Source organism: Panthera uncia, chromosome D4 (genome assembly GCF_023721935.1).
Source record: "Panthera uncia isolate 11264 chromosome D4, Puncia_PCG_1.0, whole genome shotgun sequence".
NCBI classification, from domain to species: Eukaryota; Metazoa; Chordata; class Mammalia; order Carnivora; family Felidae; genus Panthera; species Panthera uncia.
The window spans coordinates 58974039-58998680 of NC_064807.1; the positions used below are offsets into that span (position 1 = coordinate 58974039).

The 24642-nt window shown below is 48.6% G+C and overlaps 1 protein-coding gene across 1 annotated transcript in view; it reads right to left on the reverse strand.

Moving 5' to 3' along the window:
• The window catches only part of CORO2A (coronin 2A), a 53691-nt gene that overhangs the window by 17558 nt on the left and 11491 nt on the right, over window positions 1-24642 (reverse strand). Inside the window, exon 2 of the mRNA XM_049627045.1 lies at window positions 8125-8325. Coding sequence (XP_049483002.1) covers window positions 8125-8325 — 201 coding nt within the window. The remainder of the gene's footprint in view (window positions 1-8124; window positions 8326-24642) is intronic.

The window sequence follows — 24642 nt, forward strand, 5'->3', positions numbered from 1 at the left end:
CTGGGTCACAGTGAGAGGAAGGAGCCTGCCCGCAGAATCACCCAGTACCTGGGGCTGCCTAGTCCATCTGAGAATACATTCTAGGACGCTGTGGCGAGGTCAGGCACCTTCCGATACTTATGCTCCTGTATACACTCCATTAAATAATTAGCTAGTTTGTACCTCTGTTCCTTCTCATGGCTCTAGTTTACTGACACCTTTCTGTGCCTGGCTGGGATGTCATCCCTGGTATCTGACCAGCAGCCCATATAAACCAGAGCCCAAGCTGAGAAGCAGCACATAGACGAATTAAGCAAGAACAGGGCCCTGTGGCCACATCCAGGTCTGGGCCACATTCCAGTCCTACCCTCAGGGTTCAGGGTCCTTGGGGAAGTCATCTCCCTGAGCCTCGGCATCCTCATCTGTACAATGGGGCAATACTTCCTACAGAAGGAGTTAAGGAAGGGATCGGCATAAGCACCGTCCTTGGTCACCGCGTGAAAAAGGGCCCTACAGGCCTGTCTGTCTGGAAGTGCTGTGTCAAAGGCCCAGCATGCGTGTCCTCTCCCACTCTCCTCTGGTCCTACTCGAGCAGGCTGCCTGTGGTTACCTAAGAAAATATCAACCGGATGCAATGCGTGGATCTTTCTGGACCCCGATTCAAAGGAACCAAACGCAAAGAGGCACTTATAAGACAATCAGGGACGTATCCACATGCACTGGGAATAAGGTGACACAGAAGATACTGTCAATGCTGCAAATCCTGGCACTGCGGTTATGTCAAAAAATGTCTCTAGGTTTTAGAATTGCATGCTGAAACTTATAGGGGTAAAACGACAAAATGTCCAGGATTTGGTTTAAAATACCTCAGGGGAAAAAAAAAACATGGACGAAGCAAGATGAGCAAAGTCTTTAAAATTCTAGAATCTGGGTAAGAAGAGTCATACTATTGTTTTTATCTACTCTTGTGTTTGAAATTCTTTCATAATTACAAAAAGAACTAGATTAGAGACTAGCGACTGAAAATGTAATTTGTAAACCAGCAGCGTCAGCATCACCTGCGAGTATGGATGTCAGAATTGATGCATAAAAATACAGGATGCCCAGGGATATTTAAATTTCAGATAAATGACAAAAAAGTTTTCAGTATAAGTATGCTCTGTGCAATATTTCATTTGTACTAAAAAATACCTTGGCAGTTTCTTACAAACCCAAACATGTAAAGCTACTTGAGGACCTAGCGACTGCACTCGTGGGCATTTACCCAGAGAAACGGAGACTTATCTTCATACAGAAATCTATATATGCCTAAAGCCCCAAATTGGAAACAATCTCGGTGGCTTTCAATGGGTGTCTGGTTAAACAAATGGCGTGCACCCACACCACAGAACATTACTCATCAATGGAAAAGAGTGAGCAATTGATCCATGCAACAACCTGGATGGATTTCTAGGAAATAACTCTGGAGTGACCAAAGCTAAGCCCAAAACGTTACATACTGTATGGTTCCATCTATGTGACATTCTTAAAATGGCCCAAGGATACAGAAAACATGAATAGACACTTCTGTAAAGAAGACATCCAGATGGCCAACAGGCACATGAAAAGATGCTCTATGTCGCTCCTCATCAGGGAAATACAAATCAAAACCACACTCAGATATCACCTCACACCAGTCAGAGTGGCTAAAATGAACGAATCAGGAGACTACAGATGCTGGAGAGGATATGGAGAAACAGGAACCCTCTCGCACTGTTGGTGGGAATGCAAACTGGTGCACCCACACTGGAAAACAGTGTGGAGGTTCCTCAGGAAATTAAAAATAGATCTACCCTATGACCCGGCAATAGCACTGCTAGGAATTTACCCAAGGGGTACAGGAGTACTGATGCATAGGGGCACTTGTACCCCAATGTTTATAGCAGCACTCTCAACAATGGCCAAATTATGGAAAGAGCCTAAATGTCCATCAACTGATGAATGGATAAAGAAATTGTGGTTTATATACACAATGGAATACTACTTGGCAATGAGAAAGAGTGAAATACGGCCTTTTGTAGCAACGTGGATGGAACTGGAGAGTGTTATGCTAAGTGAAATAAGTCAGGCAGAGAAAGACAGATACTATATGTTTTCACTCTTATGTGGATCCTGAGAAATTTAACACAAGACCATGGGGGAGGGGAAGGAAGAAAAAAAAAAAGAGAGGGAGTGAGCCAAACCATAAGAGACTTAAAAACTGAGAACAAACTGAGGGTTGATGGGGGTGGGAGGGAGGGGAGGGTGGGTGATGGGCATTGAGGAGGGCACCTGTTGGGATGAGCACTGGGTGTTGTATGGAAACCAATTTGAGAATAAATTTCATATTATAAATACATACATACATACATACATACATACATACATAAAATGGCCCAAGGATAGAAACAGAGAACATGAGCTTCTGATTTCGGCTCAGGCTATGATCTCATCATTCGTGAGTTCGAGCCCTGCGTCGGGCTCTGTGCTGACAGCTTGGAGCCTGGACCCTACTTTGGATTCTGTGTCTCCCTCTCTTCTCTGCCCCTCGCCTGCTCACACTCTTTCTCTCTCAAAAATAAATAAACATTAAAAAAAAAAAGAAATCAGAGAACAGATTAGTGGTTGTCAGGGGTTATAGAGAGAGTGGGGGTGGAGGGAAGTGGCTAGAGCAACAGTAGGGATCTTTGTGGTGGTGGCAATGTTCTGTATCTAGACTGTACCTATGTCAATATCTTGGTTTTGATATTGTACTCTAGTCTTGCAAGATGTTACCTTCGGGGGAAACTGGGTAAAGGGTTCACAGAATCTCTATGTTATTCTTAAAACTGCATGTGGAATCTACAATGATCTCAAAACAAAAAAGTTTAATCAAAAAGGAAAAAAATAAGCAAAAAAAAGTTATTCGGTGTTTATTTGAAATTCAAGTTTTGGGGCCCCTGGGTGGCTCAGTCAGTTAAGCAGCTGACTCTTGATTTTAGCTCAGGTCATGAGATCGAGGCCTGTGTGGGGTTCTGCACTGGGCACATAGCCTGCTTGAGATTCTCTCTCTCCCTCTCCCTCTGCCCCTCCCCCACTCATGCAAGGGTGCACACGCGTGCTCGCTCTTTCTCCCTCTCTCTCTCTCTCTCTAAAAAAAGAAAGAGAGAGAGAGATTCAAGTTTAACTGGGCATTCTGTGTTTTATCTGGCAACTCTGGAGCTTGTTGGAACGCAAATTCCCCAGCCCCACTTCTGACCCGTGGAATCAGAGTCTGTGTTGTGACACTCAGGTGTGAGCTCTGATTAGTGGCTTCCACCTCCTGTTGTGCTTGGATTCCTAAGAGTCTGTGATAAAAGCAATTAACATGTGTCCTTGGGCTATTTACGATATTTCAAAAAGGCCAAAAGGAATCACACATTTTACCCAGGATCAGGCTATACAGGACAAGTGGGTTTCAACTCTCCAGTGGCTTCTCACTGGACTCAGAATAGGCAGACTCTTGCCCTGGCCTCCAAGGCCTTCACAGTCCTGACGCTGCTCCCCTCTCTGACCTTACCTCCCATTGCTCTTGCCCCTGTGACACTGTACCAGTTTGTGTCTCAAACACACCAAAGCCAGAGCCCACACCAAACCCATTTCCACCCCAGGGCCTTTGCACTTGCTATTCACTCTGCCCGAATACCCCACTTCTAGAGTTTCAGGTGGCTCTCTGCTCAAATGTTGCCTCCCCAGAAAGACCTTCTCTGATCATCCTATCTTTCTAAACCAGGTCCACCCTCCCCACCCAGGTAACACTCCAACACATCATACCAACTTATTTTCTTAAATCAGTTGTTAGTACCTACTTATACTCAGTAGTTCACTGAGTTAGAAATTTAGTTCTGGGGGTGCGTGGCTCAGTTAGTTAAGCATCTGACGCTTGATTTTGGCTCAGGTCATGATCTCATGGTTTGTGGGTTTGAGTCCCATGTCGGGCTCTGTGATGACAAGTGCGGAGCCTGCTGGGGATTCTTTCTCTTTGGGGATTCTCTCTCTCTGCCCCTCCCCCACTAGCGTGCTCACCCTCTCTGTCTCTGTCTCTCTCAAAAATAAATAAATAAAACATTAAAAAAAGAAACAGACATTTCTGAAAAAGACCGAGCAATAAAAATCTGAAAAACACATTAATATAGAGTCTGTTTAGTGGGTAGAATCTTAAAAAAAAAAAACGTTTTTCAATGTTTATTTATTTTTGAGAGACAGAGAGAGACAGAGTGTGAGTGGGGAAGGGGCATAGAGAGAGGGAGACACAGAGTCCAAAGCAGGCTCCAGGCTCTGAGCTGTCAGCACAGAGCCTGACATGGGGCTTGAACTCACAAGCCACAAGATCATGACCTGAGTGGGAGTTGGATGCTTAACCAACTGAGCCACCCAGGTGCCCCTGGATAGAGCCTTTTAAAAGCACCCAGAGCTTGAGAAAAACAAGTGGTTAAATGGGTCATCCCTAGGAGACCTTTGAGCTCTGACCTTTAAGTCTTTCCATAAATCCCATTTTATACTTGTCCCTCCCCAGCATGAAAAATTTCAGCTCTAGAATACAGTTCACACTTCTCATCCTGGGATTCAAGGCCCTTGTAATCTGGCCCCATCCACGTCCCCAGGGTACTTCCCTTCCTCCCCTTCAACACAGACTGTTCATTTGTTCTGGCCAGACTGTTCTCTGCATTATCATCTGGTCATTCCATGTACAGTCCCACCTCTGTGCCTTTGCTGATGCCATTCCTTTTGCCAATGACACCCTCCCTATTTATTTAGATGAACAATCATTGGGTAATTTGTTCAATCAATGAAAATTTATGAGCACCAACTGCATGCCCAACATGTGATATTTAGGTCAACACAGTAGCCATTCTCCGCTCCCCCCATTCCCAGTGCATTAGGAGGTACTAGCAGAAGAACACAAATAACTCTAATTCAAAGTAATCAGGGTGTGGTATCCTAAGAAAGGAATATGCTGCAGACTACATCCAAAAAAGAAGAATGCCTTGGAGATTTGGGAGAGGGAGAAAGAGAGGCCATTCATGAACATGGTATACATTTCCATTTATTTAGGTGATCTTTAATACTAGTTTTTCAATAATGCTCTGTATTTTCCTCCTTTTGTTTGTTCATTCCTATATATCCAAACTTCTTTTATTGCACTGCAAATGTTTACATATTGTAAGTGTTCTTAGTATATAAAAATGCAATTCATTTTTGTATTCTGATTTTTTTGTATCCAGCCACCTTCCAAAAACCCTTATTATTTTTCTAATAATTTGACCATATATTCTTTTGGGTTTCTATGTAGGCAATCATACCTATAAAGAAGAGTGATTTTATGTCTTCCATTTCAATCCTTCTACCTTAACTTATTTTTTAGCTTTACTGTGCAGGCCAGGACCTTTAACTCACTATTGATTTTAAAGGGATGTTTCTAACATTCCATCTTTATGAATGTTTGCATCATATTAACAAAGAGATCAAATATCACTGATATCACCAATAATGGGACAAACTGACAACATGTGTCACAAGACATATGAACTGAGGATTCAACACCATTTGTTTAATATTCTTACCCAAAATGTATGATATAAATCTAATCATGAGAAAACAATTTCAAAAATCCAAATTTTAAAATGTTCTACAAAATAGCTGTCCTTTACCTGCTTAAAAATGTTAACATCATGAAATGAAGTAGACTAAGACACATGACAACAAAATACAATGAATGGTCCTGAGTTGGGGGACCAGACCCCAACTGGTCCAGACATAAAATTTCTATACATACACATATGGAGAGAAAGATATAAAAGAGATAAAAAGTAACCCTGGCAGAATGTTAGCAACGGGTGAATCTAAATAAAAGGTTTTTAAAAATTCTGTTTATGTTAGTGAAATGCTCTTTTCCCGATTTGCTAAGAATTTATATCATGAATGGGTACTGAGCTTTATCAAATGATTTTTCTGCATTTATGAAGATGACTGTATGGCTTTCTCCCTTCATTTGTTAATGTAATGATTTACATTTCTAGATTTATTAATATTAAACTGTCCTTAGTTTCTGGAATAAATCCAGCTTGGTTAGAATGCATCCTTTTTAAAATTCACTGCTGGATTTTGTTTGCTAGCCATTCTGCATACATCTTGAGTGAGACTGCGCTGTCATTTTCCTTTCTTGTTTTCTCCTTATCTGGTTTTGGAATCAAAGTTACATTGGCTCATAGAACAAGGAGGGGAGAAGTCCCTCTTTTTCTTCTCTCTAGAAGTGTTTGCAAAATATTGGAATAATCAGTTCCTTGGAAGTTATATAGAAACTGCCCGTAAAACCACATGAACATCGTATCATCCTTATGTATGTGTTTGTATAAAATATAGCATATAAAAAAAGGCATGAAATGCAAGTGTTCAGCTTAATGAATTGCTGGAAAATAAATTACCCATACATCTGCCATCTTCTCAGGTTAAGACATGAACTATCAGCACACAAAGAAGACGCCCCCCTTCCATGGATATTCTCCAATCATAACTACTCCCCTCCCTCAGGGAGTGACAATCGTCCTGGATTTCATGACAGTCCTTTGCTTGCTCTTCCTTAAAATTGTTCTACTTACTAATACATCCCTTCAGGTAGAATTTAATTTAGTCTGTATCTATCTTTAGGTAAAGAGAGCGAGATCGCTTGTAATTTGTTTGGTTTCTTTTCCTCAAAATTGTCATTAAGATTCATCCATGTTGTGGTACGTATGTATGTATACTTTGTTCCTTTTCATGACTGTGCAGATTCCGTATTATGGAGATATTATCATTTATTTATTCAATTCTTGGACATTTGAGTTTTTGCAGTTTTGTGATAATATTAACAACACTCGTATGCACATTCTTGTATTTGTGTTCTGATGCACGTAAACACATTGCATGGGATATACCAAGGAGTGGAATCTCTGGGTCAGAACGTATGTGTATTTTCCTCTTTACTAGAAGCTGTCACGTTTTGCTTCAAAACACATGTGACAAAAAACCAAAAAAACACACCAAAAAACCCCCAAAAAACCACGTGTGACAGTTAACACTGTCACCAGAAGTGTCTGAGAGTTTACACTGTTCCATGTCCTTGCCACAACTTCCTATTGTTAGATTTTTACATCTTTGCCAATTCTGTGGTTGTGGTGGTATCTCATTGTGGTCTCCTGGTGAGATACTAGTGAATGGGAGTTGAAAATGTATCGTTTGATGTTGATTTCTAATTCAATTCCGCTGGGATCAGAAAACCTGGTCTATGAGATTCCATTTTGTATTTATGACTTTAATTTCTGAAGTCCTTTGTGGGGGGGTCTAAGTCTGTAGTTTGTTGTCTCAGCTGACTCTCCCTCGTGGTGGCTCACATGCTTGGTGATCTCAGATTACAAATTTCCCTGATCTGACTCTGTAGGAGTCCTGTCCACATCGGGGATGCCTTCCTCTGGAGAAACTTCCTATCTGCCTCTGCTGTGAGCCAGAGGCACTACCAACCGGGATCTCTCTAGCTCTTTTGCAGGTTCAGCCTTAAGAAGATTCAGGCTCGGTATCCTGACAAGGTCTGCTATTAAGTTAAGCTATACAAAATTACCACTTCTGGGTTAAAAAACTATTAAGTATCAGCAATTGCATATGGTCTAACCTATACTGTTAACATGTGCCGGCAGGATAAGCTTGTTCTTTCTGTTTGCTTACTGCTTACCTCTCCCAGTTAGATTTTTTGGCTCAAGATTTGTTTCTTTTTGCTGGGGAGGGGAAGTGGCCTTGGAGATTTCCCCAACATCTTGTGAGCCCAGCAATGCATCACAAATTACATTTTATTCAGGAGTGAATCATTTCGCAGTGAGGGAGTAGTCCTAGGAGTAGCTAGAAGCTAGCTAGGTAGCTTCAGTTAGAAGCTGAAATCCCAGGATAGGTATTTTTTTTTCTCAATGAGGAAACCAAAGCTCAAGGAAGTGAAACGACTCAAGGTCACATGGCTGGTAATAAGCAGGGTTAGGATTCGAATCCACATAAGAGACCAGAACCCAGGCTCTTTCTACTTCCCCTCTGTCTGTACAGCCTCCAGAGGGCTGCTGGGACCTGGGGCTTAGCAGGCAGCCTTACCTGGTTCAAGGGAATGACGAGGAAGGCTCCCCCACCAGCGCACTCGGTCACGACTGCAATGAAACGGGGGTTCACGGCGCAGAAGTGATTGTCGTGGACGCTGTGGGTGATGGGCACCGAGTCGTAGCAATTCTCCTTGCTGGCTGGTTTGCCAAAGACGTGGCGGAACTTGGAGCTCCGGTACTGGGGATGCCATGACATCTGCGGGAGACAAACAGGACAAAAGGGGCATGAGGCTCGCTGCCCTGATGGTGGGACACTCAGGGAGCTCACCTTCAGAGGGCACGACCAGCACAGTGGTCAGTTCTAGGTGGACAATGTGCTATGAAGGGCAACCAAACGAACAGACTGTTATTGTGGCTACTTCTGTGGATCTGGTGAGACGGTGTATGGTTATCGCTGGCCTGTTTGCTTGTCATTTCTTCAAGCGTAAGAACAAAAGGCAGAAACGCAAGAGACAGAACTCACCACCTTCCCCCCCTCTCCACCATCTCAGCAGGCACCCCAGCCGTGCCACGCCACTCAGCCCAGCTAAGTGGGTCACACTGTGTCCTCTGGAGCCAGCCTGCCTGGGCTCCAATCCCAGCTCTGCCACTTACCAGCTGGGCGAGCAAGTGACTTAAGTCTGAGTTCTCAGTTTCCTCATCTGTAAAATGGGGATAACAAAATCATCTGTCTCATAGACTTGTCATGAGGACTAAATTACATGATACATTAAGGTCCCTTGATCTACAGTAGTAATTACTCCCAATATTATCATCCAGGCATCCTGAACTTCTCCAGATCCTCATCCAGCCCTGTATTTGTTCACTCTGTCTACTGAGCACCACTGGACGACTGGGCCCCGTGCCTGGCACTGGGGATTGGAGAGAATAAGCATGAGCCCATCCTTACAGGAGTGAAGAATCCTGTGAGCGAGGCCCCTACAGGAGTCCGGGCCACTGGGACCCAGTGTACTCTAGGTAATAATGGAGATTTGTACATGGCAGTCAGGGAAGGCTTCCCAGGGGAAGTGACATGTGAGCTGTGATTTGAAGGATGAGGAAGAGTAGGCTATGTTGACAGGACAGTGGTAAGGTGGGGGGAAGATATGCCCGGCAGATGGAACAGCCTAAGCAAAGGCCCAGAGACAGAAGCAAACATGGAATGTTTGGGAAACTACATGTGGTTTAGTAAGATTAGCAAGGTGATGTTAAACACACACACACACACACACACACACACGTAAACTGGATGATGTGAGTGACGAGAACACAGCTAGAGGGGTGAGCAGGGCTAGATCATGAATGGCAGAAGAGGGTCTCGGCCTCATCAGTGGCCAAACACACGACACAACGTGGCCTCTCAGCCCTGCTGCTGCCCAGGTCAAGCCCCTGACCCCAGTCTCTGACCCCACCGGGCCTTCTTGTCCACGTTCCTCATCTAGGCCAGAGAGATCCTTCTGGACCAAGCCTGGATGTATTCCTCGCCACCCTCCTGAGGTCACTCTTGGATGCTCCCGATTTACTGCCGCCCTGCAGGAGCAAGGCCAAACCCAGCCTGGCATTTAGGCCTTCTGGTGAGGTTCTGCTCCATATTCTGAGATTCAACTTTCCTTGCTCATCTTCTAAAGGGTACTTTCCAGATAAAGAACCCCCAGCTTCCCTGAACCTGCTTTTGCATTTCCAGTCCTCTGGGCCCTCCCCCTTGCTTTCCCCTCTGCTTGGCCTGCCCTTCCCCACCCCGTATCCCCTGTCTCCCCATCTCCATATCTCCACCTTCCCTTCTCCAGCTCCCACGTCCTCCTCTGGAGTCTTCCACGACACCACAAGTAGCAGATCTCTGGTTCTCCTCTCCTCTCTCTCACCCCAACCTGCCATGTCTCCTTGCTGCCCTCGGGCTCTTGACACTCTTGGCTCTGATTCCTGAGTCTGGTGTCAGGTCTCATCTCCTCTGCTGCTTGCAGGCTCCTCAGAGAAAGGCCTGGCGCTCTGCTCCAGGAGTGCCCAGCCCAGAGCTCTGCCCACCCCAGGCCCTAGGAACTTCCCAAGGGCAGGCATGTGTGTGCTGGGCACCCACAGGGTCAGGACCAAAGAAGGCACTTGCTCTGTGTTCGGTTCAAAGCCACAAGATTAGACTGTTGACCTCAAGAGGTCACGGTGATCAGGGGTCTGACCCATGAGCCAAACTCTTTACAGGGAAGCCCATCAGCCTCACGGGACAGGTCTGTCCTGTGAAGCTCAGACATTTTAACTTTCCTTTTGGGAGCTGCATTTGCCAGAGCTACAGGAAGCAGCACAGAATGCAGGGACAGACTAATTAATGTCCATCTGATCCCGGAAAGCGTGTAAGAAGCTGTATAGAAATGGAAAGCACACAAGATAGGAGCAAATGGAAAAGCCTTGGCAAGGAAATGGGGACAAGGGAAAATGCGGGGACACAGAGATTGCCTGATATTTGGAGGTAGTTAAGCTACTGAACGTGTGTTGCCAGGTCCTCCACACAGTGCAGGTGCACTTCAGACTCGGCTCCAAGCTTCCTAGTGGCCAATTCGATAAGGGAAACAGAATCACAAAGGGATTTAGCCAGCCACCACTTGCTAAGGAGCAGCACAGCTTTTCTCTGCAGGGGGTCCTGAGGGAAATGAGTCCTGGGGGTCCTCACAGAAAGAAATCACGAGGACCGAGATGTCCCTAGGGTCTTGGTAATTAGATGGCAGCGGAGGAACTGCCTTGGGCCAGGGCTGGGGTTAGAAAAGTAGGGGGGCACGTCAGCAGGCTCAGCTCCAGGTGCCTCCCAACTCTGCCTCACCTTCAGCAGCTGCCATGGTGGGGCGGGGGGGACACCCGTCTGTGGCCAGTGGTGGGGCTCATCAGACATTCTATTGCTCCCTTCACGTCCCTACCTCCTTGCTGTTGGGCAGTCACGGAACTGATTCTAGCACCAATGGATCAGGGACAGCAGTGGTGTGTGCCACTTTCAGGCTGAAACATGGAAGACCTGCCTGTGACCCTCCAGAACTCTTGTCCTTGGTTGAAGGGATGAAAAGGCCACATGTTCTGCATGATGTGGCTTCCATCATCCTGGGTCCCCAAGGGGTCCTGTGGAACAGAGGATCTCCCCCTAACGAAGTCCCTGACTCTGTCATAGCGTGACCGAGAAATAAACCTGCAGAGCAAACCAGTTAGAAAGTGGGGCCATTTGTCCCAGAGCTGAGCCTACTGTCCTGACTAACACACTGCCCCATGCAGCCCCAACCAACGGTAAACTGGGAAATGGCTGTCTGTGCTTAGTGTGGCTGGGGCACAGGAACCTGCGGGAAAGAGATGGGCGAGGAGGCAGGACCCAGATCACCTCAGGAGCCATGTAAAAGAACTCAGACTCTGAAGGCAATGAGGAGTTGCTGAAGCGATTAAAACAGGGGATCGAGCAGAGCTCACTTTTAGGAGGACTCTCTTGATTGCTGAGAGCAAGAAAGGGTGGGACAGGTGACAGGTGAGGATCACCTGGGCTGAAATAGGGCAGAGGAGATAGAGAAGAGGAGACATGTCAGTGAGAAACCAAGCAGGGGAGATAAGCCAGCTTTCGGGCTCACGTGCTGTGGGCTGTCGGGTGAGAGGGTCCATCATGGCTGCAGAAATCCACATGACTGACCATTAGCATCAGTCCTGGGCCCTCTGGCCATTCTTGGTGCCCTCCCTTCACAGCCTGGGGCTTGGCCCCACACCTGAGGGATGGCTCTCAGCCCAGGGTCAGGGTCAGGGGGCCTCAAGAGGCATGGTCAATGACTGTCCTTCAGCTCAGTCACTTCCTGGGCAATGACAACTCACAGTTTTTGGGTGCTTGCTATGTGCCAGGTGCCATTCCCAGCATGAATTTAACAGGCAGGTGCTACTTTGCTCCCCATTATAGATGTGGAGGTGGAGGCAGAGAAGGGAAGTAACCCACCCAAGGGTGCACAGCTTGTAAACCGTGGAGCTGGGGGCGGGGACGCAGTCCTGCCCCCAGAGCCTCCATCTCCAGGTTCCTGCAGATAGCGACCATGATGAGGAAATCTCCTTCACACCCATTCTCAGCCCAGAAGAGGAAACATCATGACCATTATCACCCCCATGTTTCAGAAAAGTAAAACAGGGGTGCCTGGGTGGCTCAGTAAGTTGAGCATATGACTCTTGATTTCAGCTCAGGTTATGATCTCACGGTCATGAGTTCAAGCCCCGTGTCACCTACTTAAGATTCTCTTTCTCTCTCCTGCACACCTCCCCACCAAAATTTAAAAAACAAACAAACTAACTAACTAAAACATGGCTCAGGAAGCTACGTGGACACCTTTTGAAAAGAGGGCTGTTTGCCTCCATTGATGAAGCCAGCGGCTGTGAAACAGTGACAGAAAACTAAAACTCTGTGTCAGCGACCTTCTGTCCCTCTGCCCCCAATACCTCTCCCCACTCTACCCCGCCCTACCCCGCCCAGCACCTTATCTCCACTGCCAAGTTTCTTCCAGATCTGTTGTCATGGAAGGAAACTCAGAGAAGTGGAGGATGGGGCCAAACCAGGCAGGCCATCTCTCTCTCTGTGCCCACAGGATGGGCATGTGCACACATATATGTGGGTGAACTTTGTGCAAATGTGTATGCACTGGGTGTGCATGTCTGTGCATGAGCACTGCGTTCATCCTATGTGCCCGCGTACTCCTGTGCACACATGTGTGCTTCTCTTTGGGTATTCAATTGCATCTGTGCCTGGATGTGTGTATCTGTGCATGCGTGAATCTAAGGACTCAGCAATTCAGAGAGCGAGAGTTTCCCCTGCTCATTTCCCCCACAAGCAGGCACTTGCCTGGAAATGCAGCCTGTAGCGGGCCCTCAGCACTGCAAGGGCCCTCACCCATGGGCTGGGCCAGAACGGCTGATCTGGGCCAGATTTATCCCATGCCACCAGTCCCATCCTGCCTGGTGCCAGGCTGGGCCCACATCAAAGTCGCAGCATGCCTTCTTAGGTGTGGCCGGCCAGCCCGCTGGGGCACAAAGCAGGGGTGGCATCACTTCCGCTGCTGCTGCTATCCCATGCGTGTTTAGCCATGGGATTAGGCTTTGTGGACTCCGAATTCCCTGCCCCCTCTACCAAAAGATTTAGTCATCTCTGGGTTTAACGTCCCACTGAGTTTACTTCTTAATGCCTGACAGTGGAATGGCTTGCTCCCTGCCCCATCCCTTGCAGCTCTCCTGCAGGTAAGTGGAGATAGTTGTTTCATTTGATGAGGGCAAAACTGAGGTGCCAAGGAAGCGATTTGACCAAGATCATATTAATAGGGGCAGTGGAGGCGGGAAGCAGAAGCCAAGGCTTGACCCAGGGGTCCCTCTTCCTGCCACATGCTCCTCTCTGACGTGTAGAGAAAGAGATGGAGAGACACACACAGAGACTGTCCCGCCTGCCCCCAAAGGCCTGTCTTCGAAGCCCAGCCCTGCATCATTACAGGACGAGGGTAAGCTGCAGGGTGAATGAAACCAAACCCAAATTGGGTGTGGTACGAACCAGCATAATAGATTATTCATTAATTGTATGTTCCTGGCCTCAGGGAAAGAATGAAATTATCTAATTTGGTTTTAGCCTTCGGAGGTGGGTAGGAGTCTGGTGCTGCTGGCTACCCTTGTCCCTTTGTAAGTTTGGGGTTCCACATCCAATATTTGGAGTTTTACTTTCTTTCTCTTAAAACCTGACCTTGTGGCCAGTGAGCTGCCCCCCTATTGCCTTGGGAGAAGGTCTAAACCACCATATTTATATCAGTGCAGTTAATAGAGGGGAATTAGAACCACAGTTTCTTCGGCTTAAAAACTGAAAAGATTACTGTAAGAGTAAAGAACGCTCTATTTGAAGGTGATCTATAAAGACCAAGAGTTAACACAACACACAGCTGATTATGGGCGGGTCCCTCATCTTGACTCCAATCTTTGACCAACTATTACCCATCATAGGGCTTGTCCTGATCCTGACCTTGGCTCCAAACTTGCCTGGAAACCATTCTCTTTTGTCCTGAATCCTTATCAGGGCCTGTGACCCACCCCAGAAGTGGGATATCTGGTTCTGGAAACAAGGCCCAGCTGAGGTCAAGGCCCCTGTGGCTGACATAGGTCTCTGCTTAACCAGCCATTCACCTGAAGGCGTCCTTCCCACCAGGCAGAAAGAAGAAACCACAGGTCTTGGCGACTTCCTGCTAGTGAGAATTTTATCCACAGTCATTTCTGCTTGTCTGAGGCCACGCCCTGTTGTACTTGTCACTCCTTGGCACAAAGTGTCTATTTTCGTCTTCCACAGGCCAGTAACAGGGTCTGCAGTGAAAGGTTGGGACGCAGGGACGTGGAGCCTCAGGGTCTCACTTCGTAGGCTTAGTTTTCTTCCCTTTCTTCAGAGCAAGAAGAGGCCTTGTTGCTCTCCACAGAACTTGGGGGACCCCCTGTCCTGGTTTGCCTAAGGTGTAGGGTATGGGACAGGGGCATATTCCCAATGCAGGACTTTCAGTGCTAAAATAAGGAAAGTCCCAGGCAAATGGGGACAAGTTGGTCACCCCCACCCCCCACCAACCACAGAGATCTCCAGAGAACCATTATCTGATTCACATGCGATGATTTTTCTTTTTTTTTAAGTAGGCTCGATGTCCAGTGTGGAGCCCGATGTGGGGTTTGAACTTACGGACCCCGAGAGCAAGGCCTGAGCTGAGATCAAGAGTCCGATGCTTAAGCAACTGAGCCACCCAGGTGTCCCACATGCAATGATTCTATTCTAAGTCACTCATAACCTTGACTCTGGCAATTTGCTGTGTGGAAGAGAAGGCTCTAGAACCAATTTCCTAAAGAGCCCAACATCCTGAACCAGAGCATAGAACATTTCAAAGCAGAAAAATACGAGGTTTGTAAAGGGAGGTGAACCTGACTTAATTCAATCAGCAATCTCCACTCGCTATTGGCTTAGTGCTTATTCTGGGCCAGGCCCCGTGTTGGGATTGAGACGGGGCAGCGAGGGCTGGGCAGTTCTGTCACTGCTCTCCACATGTTTACACCTCTTGAGGAAATGGCTGAGAGCAGGAAGACAGGACACGGCACGATCTTAAACTGGTAAAGCACAGGGCTGTGGACTGTGACCTCAAATGCACATGAGAATCATTTACATCGGATCACTGGGTGTGGGACCTCTGCACCAGTTCTGTCCAACACGGGGGTCTCGTGGCTTCTAAATTAAAGTCAAAATGATTAAAAGAGGGGCGCCTGGGTGGTTCAGTGGGTTAAGCGTCCGACTTCCACTCAGGTCATGATCTCACAGTTCGTGAGTTCCAGCCCCGCATTGGGCTCTGTGCTGACAGTTCAGAGCCTGGAGCCTCGGTGTCTCCCTCTCTCTCTCTGCCCCTCCCCTGCTCATGCTCAGCTCTCTCTATCAAAAATAAATAAACACACACAAAAAATATAAAATGCACCTCCTCAATCACATTACCAACATTTCAACTGCTCAATAGCCACATGTGGCTACTGGGTACTCAATTAACAGTGTATTGACAGATCATGTACACCACACCTGTGTGACTTTGGGCAGGCTAACTTAATGTATCTATTTCCTCACCAGTAAAATCAGGCACAGTAATAGATAATAGTTAACTTACTTACTTGCTTACTATGTATGAAGTATGTTCTACGTACTAACTTAATCCTCATGGCAAGTACTATTATCCCCCCATTTTTACAGATGAGACAACTGGGGGCTCAGAGAGGCAAAGCAACTTGTCCAAAATCACACAGCTAGCAGGCGGCTGAGCTGGAATTTGAAGCCAAGCTGTTTAGGCCTGGATCCACACTCTTTCACAGGGCTGTCCAGACGATTAAATGAGAGAATCCACACAGCACATGGAGTGATGCTGGGTGCGTACTGAGTGCTCTACACGTTTGCTGTTAAGACTGTTGTGGTCCCTTGGGGTACCTGGGTGGCTCAGCCAATTGAGCGTCCGACTTCAGCTCAGGTCATGATCTCGCCGTTCATGGGTCTGAGCCCCGCATAGGACTCTGTGCTGACAGCACAGAGCCTGGAGCCCTCTCTCTCTCTCTCCCTTCCCCCACCTCTCTAAAGAATAAATAGATAAACATTAAAAAAAAATACTGTTGTGGTCCCAATGTTTACAGGACACTAAGATTTGATTTAGTATGTGATAGGTACATGTTGAAGGCCCAACATTTGGGGGATCTAAGTAAAAATCCCAAACCAGAAAGTGCAAAACAGACGCGAGGCATAGAGTTCTCATCCCCAGTGCTCACCACGTTGATGGAGGGAACAGACAAGCACCCATGAAAAGCTAACCAATAATCCATCTTGGTCAAGAAGAACCCGACGAGTGTTATGTGTGCGTCTCTGTGGCAGGACTCTTGGGGTGGAAACCAGCCGCCTAGCTCAGCCGCTTGCTGAGGTGGCGGGTGGGGGAGGGGGGGAGGCTCTCGGTGGGGGTGGAAGGGAAGACAGGGGCAGCCCTTGGTTCTCTCCATTAACATAGGCCACACAGGATACTGGGGACACCGCTTCAGGGCAACCCCCCACCAGACTTCCTCCGGGGTCGTTTCAGCAGTGAAGGCAGAGGTTCCTGCAGCTAGAAGTAAAAACAGTCCTACCTCCACGTTCTCTCTGTCATGCGTACCCTCCTCTGCCCCCATCTCCCTTCCTCCAGGTCTCCGGTCCTTCTAGTCCAGCACGGACGGCTCCCCACAGGCCCCAGGAAATACAGATTGAGTCAGAGAGAGAACCAAGAAAATGCCTCTCTCCTCCTGATAAGATTAGGCCCGAAGGAGCCCCTCCTCCTGACAGCTGACACTCCCCAGAGCCAGGTCCCTGGCACGGAAGAGAGGCAGGCCACCTCCTGAAATGGCCTCACCTCCCCTGCCCCACGGCCCCCAGCTGTTCTCCCCCTCCCTCAAGCCTTGCAAAGCATGGGCAGCCTTTTCTCTGGGTGACTCCATTTCTCCCCCACCCCAGCCCAGGGCTCCTTTCCTGCCCTCACTCTGACACTGTCATTTCCCCTAAGGCCCACCTTAGGTCCTCTCTGTCCTTAGGAGAAAGCTCTCTGCTGGACTAGGGTTGTGGGGCCCCACATTCTGCCTCCACTGCCTCCCCTCATCTCCACATCTGCTTGCTTCTCCATCTCCACAGACTCACCCTTTAGCCAAACTGGTTTATCTGCTCTCCCCTCAAAGCATAGTGTTTTCCCAGACATGCCATTTTTGATCATGCCCCCTTCGCTCTGCCTCGAACTTAATCAGCCCAGGTAAGCGCATGGTTGGCACTTAGCTGGGCTTCTAGGATGCCCTTCCTCTCACTCCCACTTCCTGGGCCCAGTTCAAATAGTACCACCACCAGGGAGGAGCGCTCTCTCTCCTGTGAGGCTGCCCAGGGCAGGAAAAGAGAAGAATCAGGTTGAAATCCTGGACCTCCACTTGTCTCTGGGCCTCAGCATCCACATCTGTAAAAGGGTACCCTAATATTTACCTCAGAGTCTTGCCAAGGATTAAATGAGATAATGGCTGCAAACTATCTTGCAAACGTCAAGTACCAACTAAGAGCTCGGCTATGGTTGCCCTCTTCCATTCTCTGGTCCTGCTGCCTGTGTTTCTTCCTACTTTTCTCCATCCATTCATCCAGCCACTCACCCATCAGACCGCCAAGTCCGAAGGGTCTTCCCCTCTGCTTTGCCCACACTCAGGTCAGATTCCACAAGCAGGCACCCAGGGGGAGACCGACCTGGCTCCTGGGCCAGCTTCCACTTATGCCACCAGCCTCTCCTGAACCCTCTCTGGGCATTTGGGGGAGGGGGCTGGGCCTGTCACTTTCATAACAGGCATGCTGGTCAGGTTGGAGAATCTTGATTCTGATGCCAATTTACTCCATGACCTTGAGCAGATCTCATCCCCTCTCGGGTTTTGTTTTCTCAGGCAGGTAATATTCCTACCTTGCCCGTCTGTGAGGACGGTCTGCTGAGGGCTCTCCAGTCCACACACACCAAAGCCCAGGCAGGACTGTGAGGGTGACAGAGCTGTCACCTATCAGCTAGGGCCTATCAGCTGTCCCAGTCCTTAGTTTCAGCCTGGTACCCTTCTTGCCTGGCTCCTCTGGAGACAAAGAACACAGCTTCTTCCTATTTATTCCCCCAAATCAGGCCCAGACCAAAACTCCATGCAGATTTATTGCCCCACAATCTCCTTATCTGAGAGTTTCAAGGGACAAGGGTCACTGGGGACTTTCTAAACCCACCTTCAGGAGGTTGAAAATCTGGAGTCTCTACTTCCTCCTCACCATCCATTCCCCAGCAAAGCTTCTGAATTTGTCTTTGGACAGAGAGGGACACTGAGGCCCAGACAGGGAGAGTGCCTGGCTCAGGGTTCCACAGTGAGCAGAAGCCCTATAGTCCAAGTTCTGGGATGGCACCTGCCAGGGGGCCTGCATTCTATTGTCACTGGCTCTCGCCTCTGGCCCACCAGTCAGCTCCCACCTGCCCTGTGGCAGGGGCCTGGGGCCTGAAGGGTGACTTCAACCTGCATTACTGGGGCCCTCCCGAAGCCTGACCTGTGCTGGGCACTGTGTGGGAGAAGGCAAGGATAACCCTGGCAGGGGCTTCTGCCCCTCAGGGCTCAGGTTGATGGGAGAGGCCGACATGCAACCAGCGAGCACAATTCAGGGTGAATGGGACTGAGCAGGCTGCAGCAGGGAGGTGGAAATCCCAGGAGTCGGTGAGGGCCTCTGGGCAGGTCGGTTTGAGGCCAGTCTCAAAGGCTGAGTAAAGTGAGCTGAGCCCAGAGTGAAGGGAGGGCATTCCAGGTGGAAGGGGGTGTGTGGCGTGGCAACCACAAAGGTGGAGTCTGGCCGGCGTCTGGGCAAGCGCAAGGGAGCAGTGGGGGCCAGGCCAGCAAGGTGCCAGCAAGGGCTCTGAATACCGGCTCAAGGACTTGGCCCTTGAGACCACGGGAAGATGTCAAAGTTTGTAACCAGGGGTGTGGTGAGGTGAGAGGTGCTGTGTATTTAGCTCTTCCTATTAGGTAGTTAGAATGTTTGGCTGGAGAAAGTATTTTCTTTCCTCCACTTTGGGCTTGTGTCGAAGGAAGAAATAAGTGTGTGAAGTGGGTTTTATTTCCCGCCCGGCTCCAGTTGGCTGGAGGGGCTGTGGAACACGGTGAAGAGGAAGAGGGTGATGGTTCTGAGACTCGGGAGGAGGCGCCTGGGTGGCTCAGTCGGTGAAGCGTCTGACTCTTGGTTTCAGCTCAGGACATGATCTCATGTTCCTGGGTTCGAATCCTGTGCTGTCAGCGCTGAGTCTGCTTGGGATTCTCTCTCTTCCTCTCTTTCTGCCTCTCCCCTGCTTGTGTTCTCTCTCTCATTCTGAGGCGGGGGGGGGGGGGGGGGGGAGAAGATCATGCCTGATTAGGGGAGCGTGCAGAGCCACCGATTTGCTGGCCAGGAGTCAAACTCGGCTCTGCCTCCCCAGGTCTTAGCAATTTGATTCAGCAGTGGAGCCAGGAGGCCACATCTCAGCAGCTGGGGTTTTACCTCAGGAGATAGCTTCCTTTCTTCCCTCAACCCACTTCGCTGTTCTAGGAGTCTCCAGATATGACTGAGGGGCTGCCTGTTTCCTGCACATGCCAGGACAGCCCAGGACTCCATTTCCCAGCTCAGCCACACACATTGGAGCCGCACACATTGGGCAATTCCTTCCTGCTTCTCCCTCCCCTGCTTATTAACGTAGGGATAAACGCTCAGCCTTAATCAATTCTTTAGGTACTGGCTGCAACAGTGGCCAGGAGAGGACCATGAGGCCACCGTCTCCCCGTTTCCAGCCTCCCTGAGCTCCCCCCAATCATTTGTTCAGACTGGGCCTGTGGGCCAGGGAGCACAGGAGTGAGGGTGAAGGGGACAGGAAAGATGTCAGCATCCCAGGCTGAAGACGTGCTTCTGGCCCAAGACAAACTCTCTGCGGGGACTGGTGACAGTATCTCAATTTACACTCTGCGGGATGATGTCTAGCAGTGGGTCTCCACCTGAGAGTTCATCAGAATCACCTGGAAGGCTGATTAACTTCCAGACTGCTGTGCCCATCCTAGAGTTTCTGATTTAGCAATTCGGCAGTGGAGCCTGAGAACCTGCATTTCTAACAATTTCCCAGGTGACAATGATGCAGCTGGTCCGGGGACCACTCTGAGAGCCATCGCTCTACAACCCTGCTCAACGATCTGCACAGTCCTTCCCTTTCACTGCTCAATTCATTTCCACCTTGCAGGGGAGGCAGAATTTACATCCGCCTGAGGGTGGGGAGAAGTACCCCCATCTCATGGATGCAACAAGCTGTGCTCAGCTCAGAGCAATTTTCTGAGGTTACACAAATACACAAAGATTCCATGAACACACAACCACTTCCTAGCTCAGGGCCACTTGGGGCTGTGATTCTTGGCTTTCTACCACTCACATATTCTCAATATACAAACATGGGCTGAGGCCAGCACTCAAGAACCAGGCGGGTATTATGATGACAGCTTCACTGTCTCAACAGCAGGCACCGAGGCCTGCTGGTCAAGACACAGGCTTCTGAGTCAGAGACCCAGATATAAACCTAGACTTGCTTTCTGTGTATCTTGGAACCACACAGGCACTTACCTCTTTCCCAGGTTGCTATGAAATGGGGCCAAGGCTGAACAGAGCAGTGAGCCTTGCACACAGTGAGTCCTCAATAAACGGTAGCAACCGGAGGGCCCAGACAAGAGCCAGGGAGGGATTTGGGGATAGATACTAAACCTCTCTGTCTTCTCATCTGTAAACTGGGGTCAGTAACAGAACCTAACTTATAGGGAAATTGCAAGGATTCAATGAATTTATTAATTTAAAATGCCTCAAAGCCATGCCTGGCATGGGGGAAGCTCCTACACACGGTCCTTTTTGTCAAGTATGATAATTTTAGCACCTAACGCACACTTTTCATTAATATGTGTCAGCAAAACCGTCAAAGAATACATTAGGCTATTGTGACGTCAAAATTTAAAAACCAGGGACTCCAGGGTGGCTCAGTCAGTTAAGCGTCCGACTTCGGCTCAGGTCATGATCTCGCGGTTTGTGAGTTCGAGCCCCGCGTGGGGCCCGGTGCTGACAGCTCAGAGCCTGGAGCCCGCTTCGGATTCTGTGTCTCCCTCTCTCTCTGCCCCTCCCCCCCGCTCGCTCTCTGTCTCTCTCCCTCTCAAAAATAAATAGACATTAAAAAAATTAAAAATAAAAACAAAAATCCTCGTGGTGCTGGTTGTACAACAGTGTGAATGTGCTCCATGTCACAGAACTGAAGACGGTTACGATGGCAAATTTTACGCTATGCATATTCTGCCACAGTGAAAAAGGAAGAAGAGAGCCAGCAGCACCTAGGTATCACGGCCCGGCTCTCGGTGCACCTTTGGCCAGCTCCACCTCTGCTTCTGCTACACCTTCCCTGACGGGAGTGGGGGGGTGGGGCTGGTCCTCCTGCCCCAGTGGAGGTCACATTCTTTCACTCCTGGCCACTCAGGGCAGAAGGGGTGCTGTAGGGTGCCTCATGGCTCTCCCAGGTGCTGTCAAGAAGGGCCCGGAGGACCATTCCCCGGGCAGAGGGGCGGCTCTTGCCATCCACTTCCCTCCTGCTCACTGTCCCTCTGTGGAGCCAGCTCTAGCTGCTCCTGGTGAAGGAAAAATCCTTGTGAGGCAGTGCCTGCAACCGGGACTCCCTCCGGTTTCAGCTGGGAGCTCCGCTCTGTGCAGGGAAGGTACACAGACATTCTGAGACCAGGGGCCCCGCTCCAGGATGCTCTGCCCTCATTTGCCGTGTGACCCCACTCACGTCATTGTCCCTCTCTGGGCCCTGGTGCTTGTCTGTGCAATGGGAATGTGTGTCCCTGCTTGTCACCCTCCTGAGGCCTTGGGGAGGCTCTGCAGGGGGAGTGGAGGCAAAGGTGTTTTGTTTCTTTATTGCACGATGTGACTACACAGAGAGGCAGCAGGGATGGTGACAGACACGGTCGGGGACCACCTACTGGGCTCGAACACAGGCCTCACCACACACCCAGTTGGGACACCTTGGGCAGGCTCATCAACCTCTCCAGGCCTCAGGTTTTGTCATCACGAAGCGGGATGGTAATAGGAAATGAGTTCATATCTGACAAGTACTTAGAACACTGCCTGGCACATGGCAAGTTCAAGATAAATTCAAAATAAGCAATAATAGCAACTTCTACTGAGTACTCACTGTGAGCTGGGCACTGTTCTAAGGTATTTGACTGTATTGAGGGATTGAAATGAACCTTTAGCAAAAATGGATAAGGTGAACAGGACTTACAGACTAAACCAGAAACACAAAGTGTCCGTGTCCTTTCTTTCTCCTCTAAGTGGCAATACTTGAAGATTTAAGTATTAGATCTTCACAGTCTGGAAACAGAGAAAGCCTTGTGTCTCTCTGCCACCCGCTTCGTGCTGATTTAGAGTCTAAAGCTCTAATTCTTATCTAATCTAATTCTTAGGCAGGCACACTAACTCCCTCTCTCAAATGATTTTATTACATTTGGGGCAAAAAACAGATAAAGTATTTCAAGACTGCCCAGTGTCAGGGACCCAGGTGGGCATCCAGCCCAGCTCTGTCTCCCTTTCCACACCACTCTGTCTGAAAAGTCTGAGGGTCCTGGCTTGTACCATTCTAGTGATGGAAAACGCACTCCTTCCGGGGACAGAGCAACTCAACTGTTTGTTACACTTCCTCCTTCTACAAAGAGGAAATCCACAATTTCCCCTATTGCCCTCTTCCATCCCTTGAGCCCCACCAACCACATCCTTTGCCTTTGCCCCATGCCAACCCTTCAGAGATCTGAGGCCCCTGACCACGTGCCTCTGGGATGGTTCTACTCAGGTTGGGGAGTTTTTTGTGTGGCTAAGTTTCCTAACTACTCCCCATTTTGGTCACCTCCCCGTTATGCTCCAGTGGGGAGCTCTCCATCTCTCACCCAGCTCGGAGCCCAGACTGTACTCAAATCCTCCAGATGGGGGCTGAGAAACACTCAGAAGAGCAGGTCCCCCCAAAGATCCCAGATTCACTTCTTAGAATAGCAGCACTGGCCAGACCCCAAGAACTCATGGGGTGCAGAAAGAGAAACTGAGTCAGCTTGCCCAGGGCCATCCATACAGGGAAGAACCAGGAATGGGATTCAGATTTCTGGCACCTGAGCCCAGGAGAGTCCTCTAAAACATGAAACAAACTTTCCTTTGATCCTGTGTCTGGATACCGCACCAAATATTTTGTTTCTTATCTGTGTTGCTGTCCTCAGAGGGACAAATTCCAAGGATGACAGGGGAAGAAAAATCTAATTGTGAAGCTGGGGGGTCATTCACCCTAGCTGGACCCTCCTGGAGGTCAGACTTTTGGAACGTGGGCTATATTCCTCCAGTGTGTGGTTTAGGCTAAGAAAGATGGGGCTCTTTAGGTTCAGGAGAGAAGACAGACCCCCAAGTCTTTGCTGCTAGAAAGATTAATACGGCAACAGCCCCACAGTGGGAAAGGTAAATCGGGGCACATCGACTCACCCTACATTTTCCATGTCTCCAGCTGGAGACAGACCCTGTGCTGGCATCTGTGGGCTCAAAGGTAGCCATGGGGTGGCTGCCCTGGGAATGGGTAGAAAAACGGAGAAATCACACCCCACTTGAACAAAGTTTGATCACAAATGTGGTGGTTTGTTAGAAGTGGCAGCTGCATAGAAAAGGACCAGGAGGTTAGAGCAGGGGGACTTTTTTTTTTTTTTTAATCATATGCTCCTTTCAAAGAGAAAAAAAAATGAGTCCCCACCCCTGCCAATATTTTATATTATACACGAGTAACTACCATTGGGAGCTGTGAGGCACAACATACACATGAAGCAAGATTCATCATTTTTTTTTTTTTTTAAATCAGGTCTGTATTTCTTTCTTTTTTTTTTTTTTTTTTAACGTTTTTTATTTTTGAGACAGAGAGAGACATAGCATGAACGGGGGAGGGGCAGAGAGAGAGGGAGACACAGAATCTGAAGCAGGCTCCAGGCTCTGAGCCATCAGCCCAGAGCCCGACGCGGGGCTCGAACTCACGGACCGCGAGGTCGTGACCTGAGCTGAAGTCGGATGCTTAACCGACTGAGCCACCCAGGCGCCCCAGCAAGATTCATCATTAATCAGAGTGACTGCAAATTTCAAATAATGTCCCTCAAATTTAAAAACACCTTGGGCTGACTTCTCTAGCTTGTCATTGTTTTTTTTCCCCTTATCTGTGGCTGCCAATGGAATCTTGCTGGAAACCCAAGGGTTAACCTCTTGTCAGCTCTTACTGGTATTATTAGAACCACCACCAACCAACCCACTGTTCAGATAGGAATCTTCTAAAACCACTTGTCCATTTTGTGAGGATTCATTTAGTTAAAACTGGTTAGTATAATCCATTAATCCAATCTGGATTAATTAGTCTGGATTAACCTGGATTCATTAACCAGGTTA